This window comes from Microcebus murinus, chromosome 5, assembly GCF_040939455.1.
Source record: "Microcebus murinus isolate Inina chromosome 5, M.murinus_Inina_mat1.0, whole genome shotgun sequence".
Lineage (NCBI taxonomy): Eukaryota > Metazoa > Chordata > Mammalia > Primates > Cheirogaleidae > Microcebus > Microcebus murinus.
In genome coordinates, this window is record NC_134108.1 from 73,453,910 (window position 1) to 73,472,020 (window position 18,111).

The following is an 18,111-nucleotide window of genomic DNA, read 5'->3' on the forward strand; positions in this document are numbered from 1 at the left end:
TCTCCAATCAAATTAGACAAATATCTCTATTTTCAAGGAGCTCACATTCGAGTACTGGGGGACACAAACAACAAACCAAGTAACTAAAGTACAGAACATGCTAGAAGGTAAGCTACAGAGAAAAATAAAGCAGGAAAGGGGAATAGAGAACACTAATGTCTGGAAGGTGGGGATTGTAGTTTTAAAGTGTGGGCAAGGAAGCCTAACTGAGCAGATACCTGAGCAAAAACATGAGGCTATCTGGAGTAATAACTGTTGTGTTAATGAGGAAATGAAATCAGCCAAACACAGACAGGCAGACACCGCATGTATTCCCTTCTATGTGTAATCTAAAGCAATTTAACTCATAGAAGCAGAGAGTAGAATGGTGGTTACCAGAGGCAGGGGGATGAGAGGAATGGGAGATGATTGTCAAAGGGTACAAAACCTCAGTTAGATAAGAGGAATAGGTTTGATTTTTGAGATCAATAGGACAGCATGCTGAATATAGCTAATAAATTAATACAGCACATTCTAATACTCTGAGAAGAAATTCTGATGTTCTCGTCACAATGTTAAATATTTGAGATGAAAAATGTTAATTAAAGCTTAATTTAATCATTCCACATTGAATTAAAAAATCCTAATACTGCTTTGTACTCCATAAAAATATACAACTAAAATTTGTCAATATAAAATAAAATAATAGACAGGCGGCCAAGGACTGAGTCAGTGAGACTCATTAGGAGGCTAATGTAATAATCCAGGTAAAAATACAATAGTTGCTTCAACCAAAGTGATAATATTGGAGATGATGAGAAACAGATTTTGGAGATACTCTGAGGAGAAACCAACAAGATTTGCTGATTGGCTAGATTGTATGTATGAAAGTAAGAAGAGTCCATTTTTCGGTCAAGCAATTGGAAGAATGAAGTTGGCAATTACTGAAATGGGAAAGACTACAGAGGAAGAGTTGTGTTTGGACATATCATTTTAATTGCATAGTAGATACCATGAAGAGATACTGAACAATCAAGTTAGATATATAAGTCTGAAATTCAAAGGAGAAGTCTGAGCTAGAAATATAAGTTTGGAAATTTGTATCATATACATGGTATTTAAAACTATGGACTAGAAAAGAACACCACCAGAGTGAGGGAATCTAAGGGAAAGAATTAAAGAGGTTAAGGACTATGCCCTGGGGCATTGCTGCACTGAAATCAGGGAGGTGAGGAAGGTAATAGAAAAGGCCAGTTTGAGAAGAGGAAAACAGAGGGACCAAGTAGAAAACAACAAAAATATTCAGTATGAAAAAATAATCAATTGTCCCAAATGTTGCTGAGTTATCCAAAATCAAAGCTAAGAATTAAATTTGGCAAAATATAGAGATCATTGGCAACCTTGATTATAATTGTTTTGGTGAGTGATAAAGGCAAAAATATGACCAAAGTAGATTTAAGAGAATAGAAAGATGGCAAGTTTGAATAATGCTTAAGATGCCTTCTATCCACAGAGAATTAGAACCATATGAATTTAGAAAATAATCTAATTCCAGAAATTTATTGGTTATTAAACTGTTTCTGGAATGAAAAACTCAAAACATTAGTGAAATCTTATGTGAAAATCCATTAGTGAAATCCATTAGTGAAAATCTTTGCAGAATAGTTCTAAGCATAGTAGCAATTTATATCATGTTCTGACTCAGTTTTAGAAAGATTATTCAGTGCTAACACATAGTGGTCATTTCCCACCAAAGTCAAAGTTAATGTTATTAGAGAAGAAATTCAGAAGCACAGGACACTGGCGGAAAGCAGGAGACTGGGGCAAAAAGGTAGGTCAAAAGAGGATATGTCACTGTGGGTGTGGAGGCTAATGGGAAGAGAAGGGCAGGGGAGGAGATGGCCTTTTTGGCTCAACAGTATTATAGGCCCCTAGAAGTGAAGAGCCCCCATAGGTGAAAAGACCAAAAAAAGGTCTAAAATACTTATATTCATTTCTTAAATACTTAACATACTTACCTTACTTGAACCTCCACTTCCTATCTGCTTTAATATGGAATAAATTCTTCCTTTAACTGAAATGCATTCATTTTTTGATGATGCTGAAATCTAAAAAATTAAAATATATAAAGAAAGGTTCAAAGAATATGCCTAAGAAACTAGCTTACAGTTAGTACAGTGAACTGCTTCGAATTTTGAAATTATCTTAAATCTTAAGTAGTTACGTACATTACAATATGTGAAAAAGGAAACTTGCTCTATATACTTTAATCAAAGAAATAAACATTTTATCAATTTTCATGTTTCCTTTATAATCTTTTTCTTATACCTCTTTACTTACCTACATATATATACATATACAATTATATCTATATTCTTTTTTCTAATTTAGTATTATATTATAAAGGAAGCAATGCAGTAAGGTGCTAAGAGCTCCAAAGGCAATCAGATAAATGCAAGCTTCAGCCATTCTTCCCTTTGTGCTGAGTGATATTCAACAAATTATTTAATTCCTCTGAACTTTAGCATCTTTCCCAGTAAACTTTCAACTGATGTACTACACAACTTGCCCCTTCATCTCTACCCTTATGCTAGAGGATCTCTCTATGTACCTATAACACTTGGAACAGATGGAGTACTGAGAAGACTTATTCTGAGCTGATAAAGAAGTTAAAACAAAAAGAGCAGCTCATTAGCTGATTAACCAAGTTGAAACAAGGTCTGAATAAAACTCAATTTAATTAAGTCCTGTTTTAGATTCGAAACGGTGGAATTTTTCATGTAATCTTAAATAAAAAGATAAAGATTCTAATTTCTTTAACTTCTAGGGTTGGAGACACTGTTGAGTCATGAAATGTGTTTCCTATAAGAAAGTATTAGGCTTTAAGATATGTACCTTTTGTAATTTTATCAAGGTCCCCATCACCCCCCTTTTCGTGCCTCCTCTCTCTATTCTTTTGTACTTACACTGTGAACATTTCTGAGGGAAGAAAGCAGTTTAATGTCCTTTTTCCCTGATAGTTTTTAGAATAAGATAATTCTAACTTATTTCTGATTCAACACCAATGTGAGGTTCAGTTTCCTACATAGAACACCTTATATCTCCCTTAGTCTACCTTTCTACTGTGGCTAGAGTTTTCAAAATGCAAATCAGATAATTTCACTTCCCTGCTTCAACTTTGTCCACAGTTTCCTATCACTCTTAGGGTAAAATTTAAGAGCCCAGCAGAACCTTGGAGTTCATCCCTTCCCCTTCCTGAGTTCTAGCCACACTGTGGCCTCTTTTCAGTTCCCTCTGATACTGGCCTCTCCTAGAAGGCTCCCCCATTCCCCTTCACTTGTCATTTCTGACTCGCCTTCTAGATTTCGACTCAAACAGGGCCTGACACTAGCAATAGCTCAATAAATGTGTTTTGAATCAATGTACGGGCAAATTTGATCATCTTTCTCTTTTCCCTTTTTAATTTATTATATATTGTTTCAATCCTCAAAACATTTTTATCACCTCTTTCCATAGTTAGTATAATCCATTGTCAGCTAATTATTTTGTCCATTAGTCTTTTAAATTGTGGCAAAATATATATGACATAAAATTTACCATTTTAGCCATTTTTAAGTAGTAATTAGTGGCAATTAAGTCCCTTCACATTGTTGTGCAAACATCATCAGTATCCATCCATCTCCAGAACTTTTTAATCATTGCATACTGAAATTCTGTACCCATTAAAAAAATACCTCCCCATTTCTTCCTCCCCTCAGCTCCTGATAACCACCGTTCTACTTTCTGTCAACTCATTTTTTTAATCAATTGACTTTTATAATTACATTTTGCTGTTTTATTTAAATAAAAATTGCTAACATACATTTATTATTCCCTAACTACCATGCTCTAATTTAATCTTCACAAACATCCTATGAGGTAGGTAGCTTTATTAATTTTATAGGTTGTGAAATAGGTACAGAGAATTTAGGTAACTTTCAAAAGATCACAGAGCTGATAAGTATTGAGGCCAAAATTTATGCCCAGGCAGTCTGTCTCCAAGGTCCATGTTTTCTACCAATATTAAGCTGCCTCCGAGATAGTTATTAGAAACTAATTTTAGTTATTAGTGTGAAGACTAATTTTTTTCAGATGGCAATGCAATTGCTTCACTAGCAAAAAATTTTTCTGTTTATAATAATTATAATATATTCTAGTAGTACCTCATATTTCTATCCTTATATTCTTGAAAATTACTTTTTCCAAATGAACTGTATATTAATCAACAAACAAAATGAAGCTGCTCACTAACAACTTAAAATAGTTATATAGAATAAAAAGTAACTCTGATTATAAGAAATTTTATTCAGCTATTCAAACTGGATCCTTTGGCCTACTTAATAAAAGCAACTTCGTTACTTTCTTCAATAATTAACTTCTCAAAGTCACAAGGCAATACTAATTAATGACATCACAAAAATTCTGCCTAATGGGAATAGGAATGGACAAGTTCTTAAGACCTTTTCCGACATCTAGATGCTGTAAAAATATAATCTATGAAACTGATTATACCTTAATATATACCATCATATATAAAGCTTATCAAACCTGTAAATTTTGAAGTGGAGTAACAGGTATTTGCTGTTGCGGCTGGATATAGGCAAGTTGGCTATAAGGTGTTGACAACTGACAAGCAGGTGGAAAGTCATTCTTTACAACTGGAGTTCTAAAACTAGGAAAGATTTTTTTTATTTAAAACATTAAAATTTGAAAAATAAGATTTTAAGGCAGTTTTCATGTGTTTTAGAAGGTTGATATAAATTTAAAGCTATTATATCAAACAGAACCCACATTAGTTTTCATAATATAGCTAATATTTATTTATTCTAGATACTCTACCACCAGATATTTTACTTTGGGAATTCTTTCCAAAAGTAATTTTTTGTACCCAAACAAGAAATACTTGTTAGTAAAATAAATATGATGGCATTTAAAATACGGAGTTAGGATTATTTTATAAGAATTTAGACAAGGCAAAGATCAGCTTATGGCTGACCATAAATTTTTTGAGTGTTTTTTAACAATAATGTTTTCTAATGGCCTGCTAGAACTATGTGAAAGCCATTTACATCAGAGTTTGGCATTTGAGCTTAAATCTGTTCAGTACACATTTGTGCTTTGTTGGCCTTGTTTGCTACTAATATCCTTAATACCTAGAACAGTGCTTGGACAAAACAGTTCTACAAATATTTGTTAACAATAAATAATATCACAAGAAATACCTACATCACTATTTTAGTTAGCAACCATTCTTTAAAATATTCTATATATAATAAAATTAGGCAATATCTAGTAAAATTGTATTAAATAGGTAAGAGGCTGGGTTATAAAATCTCTAAGACTAGCTCTAATTAAAAACAAAGATTATATTATGCAATGAAAAGCAAAAGGCATCATGGACTTAAGTTATCCCCTAAGATAGTAAAAAGATAGCCACTAATTGAAGGTTACACATAACACATCCCTTTATTTCCCTCTTTGAAATGTCATTCATTTGCTTTTGCAATATCCCTTGTGTTCCCTGTTAATCAGCACAGACCATTCAATTTCTTTATTCATCCCTCATTTCTATCCATTCAAGTCTTACACCCAGAGACTTGAACACACCCAGAGCTGTATGAACTATTCAACTCACCTCTTCCAGAAACTATCACATTCCAATTAATGTCTCCTAAGTTAAAAAAAATCTATCTATCCTTTATCCACTCTAACAATGCTAACCTTTAAAATATCTCTCAATTAGAGAGGTATCCAAGTGGCAATGCAAGTTTTGCATCCTTAGAGCATTTATAGGTTGTAGGTATAGATTACAATATGACAAAGACTATATTCACAGCAATCCTTAAAAATACATATTATTGTAACCATTTTCCCCTCTCCATTTTATAGATGAAAAAAACTGATGCTGAAAAAAATAATATGAATTTGGAAAAATCTTTAAAGTAACAGAGCAGGATTCAACCCCAGAACTATGTGGCCCAGAAGTCCATGTTAATTCTATTGTACCACCTTGCCTCCCAAGCTAAGTGCCAAAAGTAATTACCAGCTCATGTAATCATCCAAATCATTGCTGCTTGGTGTCTTACAAATAGATTTTGGATCAAACCATTTATGTGCCGACATTGGTGGTGACTGCTTTGAAACTGAAAAAACAGGTTGCTCAAAAGCGGCATGTTTCTGCTAAAACAAATAAAAAATACTATGATTTAGAGTTTTTAAATTAGTCATCTGTTCAAGAGTTTTACAAACATTATAACTTTTAAAATAAAATAATAAACTATGAAATACAAAAGCATACTAAAACAGGTTGGTTTATGTATTTCAGACTTTCAATAACTTTTTAGAATAGTTCTTTTATTCCCAACTCTTAAGCCTGGTATATTCTGCTCAAATTAGTTACAAGTAAAGTGAAGGCACACAAAATTGATTAACAAAAGGGAATCTAACATCCCTCGCACTCCCAATCAGAGATATTTTTAACAGGTATTAAACTTTTATAATCTAAAATAGTATTCTGCCGGGCGCGGTGGCTCACGCCTGTAATCCTAGCTCTCTGGGAGGCTGAGGCGGGCAGATGCTTTGAGCTCAGGAGTTCGAAACCAGCCTGAGCAAGAGCGAGACCCCGTCTCTACTATAAATAGAAAGAAATTAATTGGCCAACTAATATATATACAGAAAAAATTAGCCGGGCATGGTGGCGCATGCCTGTAGTCCCAGCTACTTGGGAAGCTGAGGCAGAAGGATCGCTTGAGCCCAGGAGTTTGAGGTTGCTGTGAGCCAGGCTGATGCCACGGCACTCACTCTAGCCTGGGCAACAAAGTGAGACTCTGTCTCAATCAATCAATCAACCAATCAATCAATAAAATAAAATAAAATAAAATAAAATAAAATAAAATAAAATAAAATAAAATAAAATAAAATAAAATAAAATAAAATAAAATAGTATTCTGTGCTTCTGAAAATTAGCTTTTCTATAGTCAATAAAACTACATTCCCTCCTCCCCAAATGTAGCCAAACACTAATTTTTTAGCAAAATTTGGAATGCCAAATGCCTATCTTGAGTTCTTTCTTAGAAGAGATGTAGAAGTAGAGAAGAGATGTAGATCTGCAGAAGTGATCTTGCACAAATCCCAAACAATGATAAATGAACATCCTCTACAGTAGGATCAGCAAGTTATAGTCTGTAGGCTCAGGCTCAAACTGGCCTGTCATATACTTTTTAAACAAAGTTTTACTGGAACGTGGCTGTGCCAGTTTACTTACCTATAGTCTATGGTTTTTGTTTTCATGCTCTAATGGCAGAATTGAAAAGTTACAACAGAGACCATCTAGCCTGCAAAGCCTACTACCCTTTATGGAAGGTTTGTTAAGCCCTGCTGTCATACATCTCAATCAAACACAGAGCCACATTTTGCTTGAATACTTGTAGTAACTGAGCACTCATTACTGTCCACAAAGGTGCACTTCAATTTTGGGACAGCTTTAGTTATTAGAAAGTATTGCAGATATTTAGATTACGTCAGTTTTGTATTATAATTGCAATACACTGGTCCTCATTATGCTCTCAAGAACCACAATGGATAAATCTATTCTACTTTCTACATTTCAGTCTTTTAAGTTTCTTTTTTTTTCCAAATGCACTAGTCAATGATTTTTAGTATATTCACTGTTGTGAACCATCAACACTATTCAATTTTAGAATATTTTCATCTCCTAAAAGAAACCCCATACCCACTAGCAGTCACTCCTCATTCCCTACTGCTCCCAGTCTCTGGAAACCACTAATCTACCTTCCATCTCTATGGGATTTGCTTATTCTAAACATTTTATTTAAATAAGATCATGTAATACATGATATTTTGTTATGAGCTTCTTCCACTTAGCATATTTTTAATGTTCATACATATTGTGGCATGTCCCAGTACTTCATTACTTTTTATATTGTTGAATATCTCATTGTATGGATGTACCACACTTTGTTTATCCATTTATATGGTTGAATATTTTATTAATTCCATTTTTTTGGCAATTATGAAAATGCTGCTATGAATATTCATGTACAAATATTTGTGTAGATATGTTTTCAATTCTCTTGACTATAAAGCTGGGAGTGGAATTGATGGGTCATATGATAACTCTATGTTTAAACTTTTAAGGATTTGCCAGAATGTCTTCCAGAGTGACTCCACTATTTTATATTCCCACCGGCCAAGTATGAAGGGTCCAAAATTCTCCATATCCTCATCAGTGCTTGTTATCGTCTCTTTTTAATTTATAACCATCCTAGTGGGTGTGAAGTGGTATTTAGCTTTGGTTTTGATTTGCATTTCCCTAATGATCCACAAATGGTTTTGAATTTCCTTACCATCTTGTTAGCTTACAAGTTCCAAAAAGAAAAAAAGAGGAGATGCTTATTTAATATGATTCCAACTGTCTGGATCCTTATCATCTAACATTTGTTATCTACATCTACTACTTAAATCAGTGGTCCAGGAATCTGGGGAGGTGGTGTTCCCAAGATCCTTTCAGGGGGTCTGAGAGGTCAAAAGTATTTTCATAGTAATACTAAGGCAGCATGTACCTGTCTCATTTTTATTTTCTCATTAGTTTATATTGGTGTTTCCAGCGATTGTATCTGTGGTACCCAATCCCCAGGCTGCAGCCCAGTACTGGTCTGTGGCCTATTAGAAATGGGGCACACATCACCACCCAAGCTCTGCCTCCCCCTACATCCCCCTACCCCCCATCTGTGGAAAAACTGTCTTTGTCTTACATTAAACCCGTCCCTGGTACCAAAAAGATTGGGGACCACTGCTGTATGACATGTGATAATGAAACAGATCAAATACAAAAGCAAATACAAGAATCTGGTCTTCTGTTAAGCCAACTATTAAAGAGATTTGCAAAAACTGTAAAACAATGCCACTCTCCTTACTATAATTATTTTGTTTCAGAAAATACTTATTTTTCATAAAAATGTATTTATATTCATGAGTTTATTTTTAATAAATCAATAAATATTTTATAATTTTATTTTACTTTCTAGTATAGTAAATAGAGATAAATATAAGCCACATAAATAACAGCTCTTTAGGTGCATTGATGATTAAGAGTGTAAAGGAGTCCCAAGACCAAATGTTTGGGAAGCACTGATTAGAATCTAAGGCCTTTACTGTCTTCACTATAAGGTACTGAAAAGAAATGGTGAGGAAAAGTATTACCATGAACTGTAGGTATGACTCTCCAGTAGTCTACTAGGTCATTCCTTCTGAAATAGCCACTGGGTATGATCATTCACCATATTACAAATTGGCGAAACTGGCCTCAAGGCCACATGTGGCCTTCCAGCTTCCCAAGTGTGGCCCCTCAACCAAATCCAAACTTCACAGAACAAATCCCTTTATTCTGTAAAATTTGGATTCAGTCAAGAGGATGCATCCAAGGATCCAGAAGGCCCCATGTGGCCCAAGGCCACAGGTTTCCCATCCTTTTTCTATTTTTATCTATGTGTATGACCATAGGAAATTGTTAAATGTTTGGGACAGCATTGCATAAGTTCAGGGATCAGCATCTAGTTTTCTGTAAAGGACCAGATAGTAAACATTTTAAGCTTTGCAGGCCAAGTGGTCTCTAATGCAACTGCTTAACTCTACTGTTATAGTGCAAAAGCAGCCATAGATACCAAATGAATGGGTGTGGCTATATTCCAACAAATCTTTATTTATACAATCAGGCTGGGAAATAGATTTGACCCATAGGCTGTAGTTTGCCAACTTCTGCAGCAGTCTATCAGCAATCTATAAAACTCCAAAAACGTACAAGAATTTAGCCTGACATTTACTCTCATTGAACCAATAACTGCTAGACATCATTTTGTAAATGATAGGGGAAAAAAATTCTTTAAATAAATTATTCCACTAAATACAGTATATAAACATTTAATAAAAGAAAATATGAACATGATCATCAAACTTCAGAAATGCATTATGAATAATAGCATGTTGTAATTTAGTGGAAAAGAAAGTTACCTCTGTATGAACCTTTCGGGTTATCTCCGGAATCTGCCACTGATTTGAAGATGCGGCAGGATTCTGGTTCATGCATTCTGACTTTCTCTTAGAATGCCATTGTTTCTGGTTACCTTCTGGAACCTTTGTTTCTTGGTGCTCTTTAGTTTCTGAAAATGTATTTATTGTTGATGCCATTAAAAAGTAAGAGTACTTGACAATAATAAAACTAAGCCTAAACAATAGAATATGTTACAAACTGTATTAGTATTTTGCTCTTAAAAACAAAACAAAGAAAGAGAGAAACTAAAAGCTATAAGCCAGCTACTGACAAGTCAATTTTACAAAGTTGCAACATAGCCACCTTCCAAAATTGTTACTCAGAGCTTTATCAGAGACCATTCTAGATTTAAATGCTTCTAGTCTTTACCAGTAAACAAATAAATAAAAATTTAAAAACACAGAGAAAAAAAAGGATATGAAGTCTTACTAAAAAAGAGGAGCTAATTCACCACTTTTCATAGACCTCTAGTCTAACATAAGAATTTTACCTTATAGTAGCCTATAATCTACTCTCTCAAAGGTCCGCCACAATTATCTAATATTCTATGAATATCAAAGTTCCATCTTTTTGTAACAATAGATGCAAAAATCTTAAACAAAATATTAGCAATTGATATATGAAATAACAAATTATATCCAAATTTGGTTTATTTCTAAATGAAAAGTTTGATTAACATTTGAAAACCAATGTAATTTGCTGTAACAGAATAGAGAAGGAAAATATATAATTAACTAAACAAATGCAGAAAAAGCATTTGATAAAATTCCACACCCAAACACTCAGTCACACAAAAAAATATTAGTAATCTAGGTATAAAACAGGACTCAATTTGATAGAGTAGCAACAAACCTCTATAGCAATCGTCATACTAAGGATAAAATACCAGGAAAAGGAATAAGACAAGAATGCCACCTATCATCCCTGCCTATTTATCATTATACTGAAGGTCTTAGCAACTATAATAAGACAAAGAAAATAAATGAAAAGGATTACAAAAAAAAAATGCTATACTATTTTCAAACAACATGATTGTGTACCTACAAAAATCAAAAAATCCATAGGAAAAATATTCAAATTATTCAGTAAATTTAGCAATGTCACTATATCTAAGATGAATAAGTAAAAATCAATTGTATTTTTATATACTAATGAAGTAGAAGATAATTTTTTTAAAGATGCCATTCATTATCATTGTATCAATAAATATCAGATATCCAGGAATAAATCTAGCAAAAGATAGGCAAGATCTCTACACAGAAAACAATTCTCTCCATATGTTCAATGAAAGAAAGGATATGCCAGGTTGGTGGACTGGAAAACTTAACTGTAAAGATGTCAATTTGTCCCAAATTTCTTTATTGGTTCAATTAGATCTCAATAAAAATCTCATTTGTTAAAACTGGTAACTAAAACTTAGATTCTAGTATCTATATAGAAATCCAAAAGACCTGGAATAGCCAAAATAGTCTTGAATAAGAACAAAATTGGAAGATTTTCAGTGACATATAATCAAGACTTACTACAGTTATTAAGACAGTATTAGCATAAAAACAGACAAAAATAAATACAGAATGGAGAAGAAATGCAAAATCAGACACCTGATACAGAATCACCTAGTTTACAACAGTTCAGTTGAAGGAAACAAGGACTTTTCCAATAAATGATGCCAAGTCAACCATATATTCACATGAGAAAAAAAAATGAATCCTGACAATTGATCTTACAAATATATAAATATTAAACTCAAGGAAAATATAAATCTAAATGTGAAAGGTAAAATGATAAATCTAAATTTATCCACAAAAATATAGCAATATCTTTACAACTTTAGAGTAAAGATTTGTTTCAAGACATAGACAGTACTCATCACAAAGGCAAAGATTGATAAATTAAAATGCATTAAATTTAAGAATTGCTTTTCATCCCAAGTCTTCACCACAAAATAGGAGAAGTTGGCATACTTGCAGTACACAGATCCAACAAAAGATTTGTATCTAGATCATATAAATACCTCTTAAAAATCAACGGGAGAAAGAAAACCCAAAAGAAATATCAGCAAGACTCAAACTAAGTATTTTGCAAAAGGATATCCAAATGGCCAATAAACGTAAGAAAAGATGTTCAATAGCAGATATTAGGGAAATGCAAATTAAAATCACAATGAGATACCACTTAGCAGTGTCAAAATGCCCGACATTAAAAACCAACAACTGGGAAGAATATGGAGCAAGAGCAACATAACTAATGGTCAAGGGTCAGTACAACCACTTTGGAGACTATTTGGCACCATCTACTAAAGCTGAACATAGGCATATCCTGTGACCCAACAATCCCACTCTTAGAATACACTCAATAGAAATGTGTACCTATGTGAAACAAAAGATATCAAAATAGTCATAGCAGCATTAGTCATTAGACAAAAAAGTTATCCATGTACATTTGAGTAAGCAAATTGTATATGCATACATTGAAACACTATAAGACAATAAAAAATCAACATATAGATAACATGGATGAGTTCCATAAACAAGCAAGGGTGTAAGAGGAAGCAGACCTAAGAATGCACACTCCCTTATTTCATACTATTGTGTTAGAAGTCAGGGCCGGCCCGGTGGTTCATGCCTGTAATCCAAGCTCTCTGGGAGGCCGAGGCGGGAGGATTGTTTGAGCTCAGGAGTTTGAAACCAACCTGAGCAAGAGCAAGACCCTCTCTCTACTATAAATAGAAAGAAATTAATTGGCCAACTAATATATATAGAAAAAATGAGCTGGGCATGGTGGTGCATGCCTGTAGTCCCAGCTACTTGGGAGGCTGAGGCAGGAGGATTGCTTGAGCCCAGGAGTTTGAGGTTGCTGTGAGCTAGGCTGACGCCATGGCACTCACTCTAGCCTGGGCAACAAAACCAGACTCTGTCTCAAAAAAAAAAAAAAAAAACAGAAGTCAGAATAGTGACTACATTTGGAAGGAGAGAGAAATTTGATTGGGAGGGGAATCAAGAAGGTTAATGGGATGCTAGTACTATTCTATTTTTTGATCTAGGTATTGATTATAAGTATAAATTCACTTGTGTATTTCATTGGGCTGTCTTCTTATGATTTGGGCAGTTTTCTGACTATATGTCTGACTATATTAATAAAATATTACTAGTACAGTGTAGACAATAAGTATTCATTTAAAAACATTAAATTAGTTGTCAAATGAGTACTAATAAGCAAATTTGATAAAGATGATTTTCTCAATCATTATAATTGATGCCAAGGAAATGTAAAATATAAACAATTTTCACCAAATACTAGGAAAAAAATCTGTTCCCAATTAAAATAATGGTAAAAAAAAAAGATAAAAGATTACTCTAGAGTGACCTACTGTGCCTGTTTGCCTGAGACTGAGGCTTTCCTGAGACATTAGACTTTTAAGACTAAAACCAGCAAAGTGCTAGGAAAACATTAGGACAAGCCTTATTTTGTCCAAAGTTCCTCCTTAGTCCTACTGAAAGAAAAAAAATATTAGTACATTTAATCTGGCAACCTTTGTCTGGAAAATGATCATTCTTACTATGATTCTGTTTAAATATCTTTAATGGTACCCTGCCATCTAAAAAAATTCAAAATTTAAGTGTAGCATTCAAAGTTTACCTAGCGTTTATTTCCCTGTGTCACGGTATTTTATACTACTTGTGTTACAGTTTTCAGCATAACTAGTCTTATTCCTAAAACATTTTACATTTTACTCTTTTGTCTATGCTATTCCTTCCACCTGAAATACTTTTTTTTTGAAACAGAGTCTCACTCTGTTGCCCAAGCTAGAGTGCCTAGCTCACAGCAAGCTCAAACTCCTGGGCTCAAGCAATCTTCCTGCCTCAGCCTCCCCAGTAGCTAGGACTACAAGCCCATGCCACCATGCCTGGCTAATTTTTTTTTCTATTTTTTTTTTTTAGAGAGACAGGGGTCTTGCTCTTGCTCAGGCTGGTCTCGAACTCCCCACCTCAACTGATCCTCCCACCTCAGCCTCCCAAAGTGCTAGGAGGCTTGAGCCTCCATGTCCAGCTGAAATACTCTTATTACTGCTATTTCTCCCATTTATTTATTTATTTTTTTTTTTTTGAGACAGAGTCTCGCTTTGTTGCCCAGGCTAGAGTGAGTGCCATGGCATCAGCCTAGCTCACAGCAACCTCAAACTCCTGGCTCAAGCAATCCTCCTGCCTCAGCCTCCCAAGTAGCTGGGACTACAGGCATTCGCCATCATGCCCGGCTAATTTTTTGTATATATATTAGTTGGCCAATTAGTTTCTTTCTATTTATAGTAGAGACGGGGTCTCGCTCTTGCTCAGGCTGGTTTCGAACTCCTGACCTCGAGCAATCCGCCCGCCTCGGCCTCCCAGAGAGCTAGGATTACAGGCGTGAGCCACCACGCCCGGCCTATTTCTCCCATTTAAATCCTAATAGTTCTTCAAATTTCTTCTCCTCCTCCACATATTTCCTTATTTCCCCTAAACCAAATTAATTCCTTAAATTTCTCACTCTTTTGAATTTGCATAGCATTTCATTGATGTGGCTCTCAAGACAATCTCTATATTCTACTCAGCATTACATTTACAGATCTCTGTATATCTCCTATACTGAATTACTACCTCCTTGGGACCCTGTCTCATTCATTTTTATATCCCTAGAAGATTTATGACTATACCCATATAGTGGAAAATCAAATGTTTGACAAAAGATGAAAGGTTGAATTGTCAAATAAAAACAGCTTCTGGGCCGGGCGCTGTGGCTCACGCCTGTAATCCTAGCTCTTGGGAGGCCGAGGCGGGCGGATTGCTCAAGGTCAGGAGTTCAAAACCAGCCTGAGCAAGAGCGAGACCCCGTCTCTACTATAAATAGAAAGAAATTAATTGGCCAACTGATATATATATAAAAAATTAGCCGGGCATGGTGGCGCATGCCTGTAGTCCCAGCTACCTGGGAGGCTGAGGCAGAAGGATCACTCGAGCCCAGGAGTTTGAGGTTGCTGTGAGCTAGGCTGACGCCACGGCACTCACTCTAGCCTGGGCAACAAAGTGAGACTCTGTCTCAAAAAAAAAAAAAAAAAAAAAAAAAAAACCAGCTTCTGTGTTCTTTCCAGAAAATATTTATCAAGCTAACTGAGAAAAAAATCTCAGTTCCATTGTATTTTCCTTCCACGCTTCCTTTCATGCACCTTTTAGGCAAATACAATTCAATATTTTTCATATACTCTATATAATTGAACTGAAATACAAGATAAAGCAACATAGACACAGTCTCACGTCACAGTTCTTAATTGGTAGTCTTTCTCAAGCTATAAAGTGGTTTTCTTTTTTTTTTTAGACAGAGTCTCGCTTTGTTGCCCAGGCTAGAGTGAGTGCCGTGGCGTCAGCCTAGCTCACAGCAACCTCAAACTCCTGGGCTGGAGCGATCCTTCTGCCTCAGCCTCCAGAGTAGCTGGGACTACAGGCATGTGCCACCATGCCCGGCTAATTTTTTTTTTATATATATATCAGTTGGCCAATTAATTTCTTTCTATTTATAGTAGAGATGGGGTCTCGCTCTTGCTCAGGCTGGTTTTGAACTCCTGACCTCGAGCAATCCGCCCGCCTCGGCCTCCCAAGAGCTAGGATTACAGGCGTGAGCCACCACACCCGGCCGGTTTTCTTAATTAAAGAAATAAATCTACTGATTATCATTCTTACCTTCTAATTTAGTTAGGAAACTTGATTCAGTTTTATTCTTCAGGGTTACTGAATCAGTAGTATGTTCAGAATTCTTCTCATCTGACACCAGAGGTTCCTTGGAATGAATATTATTTTGAATAGACTACATGAAAAGAAAAGATACGAAATAAAGTCCCATAAACAGGAGAGTTGTAATTTGTCTTATTGTTCAATATACTAATAAAGCCTTATCTATGTGAAAAGATGGCTAGCAAAATTATCCATTATAATCACATGTAGACATACACCTACCAACAAGATTAACTCTCTGAATTATTGATTTAGAGCAATGGGATGGGTCATAACCATAAATTTTATCAATTTGCTTTCAATGGACATTAACCAATTGCTAAAATATATTTCATTTAAAAAGAGAAAAGATTAATAAGCTTGACTCTAACATAGGATATGTCTCATAAGAGAAAAAAATTAAGTATTTTATTAGTATGATTGTTATTTTATCATCAAAAAATAACAGTATTAGTCACAATTAATATTTCTATAACCCTAAGATACTAATAGTAGTTAGTCTAAATCCAGAGAGTAAACTTTTTGACACAATTATGCACTGTTGTCTCAGATAGCCATGATTAGGAAAAATTAGTATTTTAAAGCATAGGTCACGAAGGAGAGAGGCATTACCAAAGTATAAAATTGAAAAGACCCACATCGTGATGCCAGAGGATTAACCAATTTCAGTAAGAATAGTATAACCCTTGAAACTCATAATGCACCAGGAACTAAAATTATTTCCTTTCTTTGAAGTTCACACAAAGTATCTCTGCCATATCAAGAGGTCAGGATTGATTATTTATGCCCTCACTTTTGCCCCAACACAATTTACTCATTTTTTTCAAAGTTGCCTTATCAAAATCATATGAGTAAACATACCAAGAACAAAACCTGGGAGCAATAGCTCCCCCAGCTACATATTCCCAAATCACCAACTAATCTGCTTAAACACATGCCTAATAAATGCTATTTTTCATGGTTCTCCAAAGAGATCACTGCTCTAACACCTGAATCTTGGAGAAGCACAGTCTAGGATTTCTATACCACTTCCCACTGGTGGTACCACACTGGGGTATCAGGATCGCTACTGCAGATATATAAACTATGAACCCTTTCTCCAGAAAATGCTCTATGAACATAAATCAGGCACCCTTGCTTCCTATAAAGATTTAAAAATTGAAATACCTTTAAATTTTTCAATTCACAGGAATCATTTCCACTTGATTTAGATCCAGGTACAATCACATCTCGGCATTCTGATCCAGAGGTCTGTCTTTTACCCATGAAATAAAATAATTTTAATATTTAATTTGAAATCAATTTCAGTGTATTTTTCATTTTAAAGTTGGCTTCTTAATAACATACATACTTTTTTATTGGAAAAATTTCCTAAAAAGACATTTCTAAAAGTGACTTAATTTCAATACAAAGGTAACTTAGCTAAAAAATTAGGTGCTGGGCAATGACAAAAGCAATAAGGAGATAGGTGATGGCCTGCTTCCTTATTATCTAATAAGTTACAGTTGGAGTTAGGGTAAGAATGTATAAGAGAAAATGTAAGTGAAACTACATTTCAGATTGCAAATAGCTTAAGAACCAGAATATAAACTCTTTTGTGGACTTCCACAGTACCTAGCATAGTCTATCATAATAGGCAACAGGAAAATGGAGTTTTACTGGTTTGGTTTTTATTTTTTTAGAGTGAGAGGAAGTCTCTTTTATTCTTCAGCTAGGTATTTAAAATGGAGATGAGCAAGATGACGTGATAGTGACAAGATTTTAGAGCTTAACTTTCCAAAATGCTCTTTTAATATCAATTTTTAGAAACACAAATAATTGTTTTTAGTTGATGTCTTCTGAAATATGAATTTAATCATAGAAGACATCAACTAAAAACAATTATTTGTGTTTCTAAAATTTACTTGCAAAATGATTCTCTAGAATCTAAGGAGACTTTTCCAATATAAATAATGTTATAAATGATGGTTAGACTTAGGAATAGACCAGAAAATATGTCTCCTTTATCTAAATTAGAATGCTATATTCTCATTTCTTATAAGGGAATAAACACTCAAATTGAGGGAAGGGGAACACTTGGATGTGATGAACAATATTTCATCTCTATCTAACCTTTCCCACCACTTCTTGAAGCCCTGGGACTCTGAAGCATGTGATTGAATAATCTTTCCCACTGATAGCTATTCTTTTCCTTGAACCAGCTGGAAAAGGTATTTGTTCCCAGACCTCCTTCCACCCCTGCTATGGAAATTCTCAAACACC

The 18,111-nt window shown here is 34.6% G+C and overlaps 1 protein-coding gene across 1 annotated transcript in view; it reads right to left on the minus strand.

Moving 5' to 3' along the window:
* Positions 1 to 18,111, minus strand: part of TTK (TTK protein kinase) — a 40,489-nt gene that overhangs the window by 13,324 nt on the left and 9,054 nt on the right. The window contains exons 9-14 of the mRNA XM_076003169.1: positions 17,017 to 17,104; positions 15,799 to 15,922; positions 10,048 to 10,196; positions 6,062 to 6,198; positions 4,567 to 4,690; positions 1,998 to 2,087 (exon numbers count right to left, since the gene is read on the minus strand). Coding sequence (XP_075859284.1) covers positions 1,998 to 2,087; positions 4,567 to 4,690; positions 6,062 to 6,198; positions 10,048 to 10,196; positions 15,799 to 15,922; positions 17,017 to 17,104 — 712 coding nt within the window. The remainder of the gene's footprint in view (positions 1 to 1,997; positions 2,088 to 4,566; positions 4,691 to 6,061; positions 6,199 to 10,047; positions 10,197 to 15,798; positions 15,923 to 17,016; positions 17,105 to 18,111) is intronic.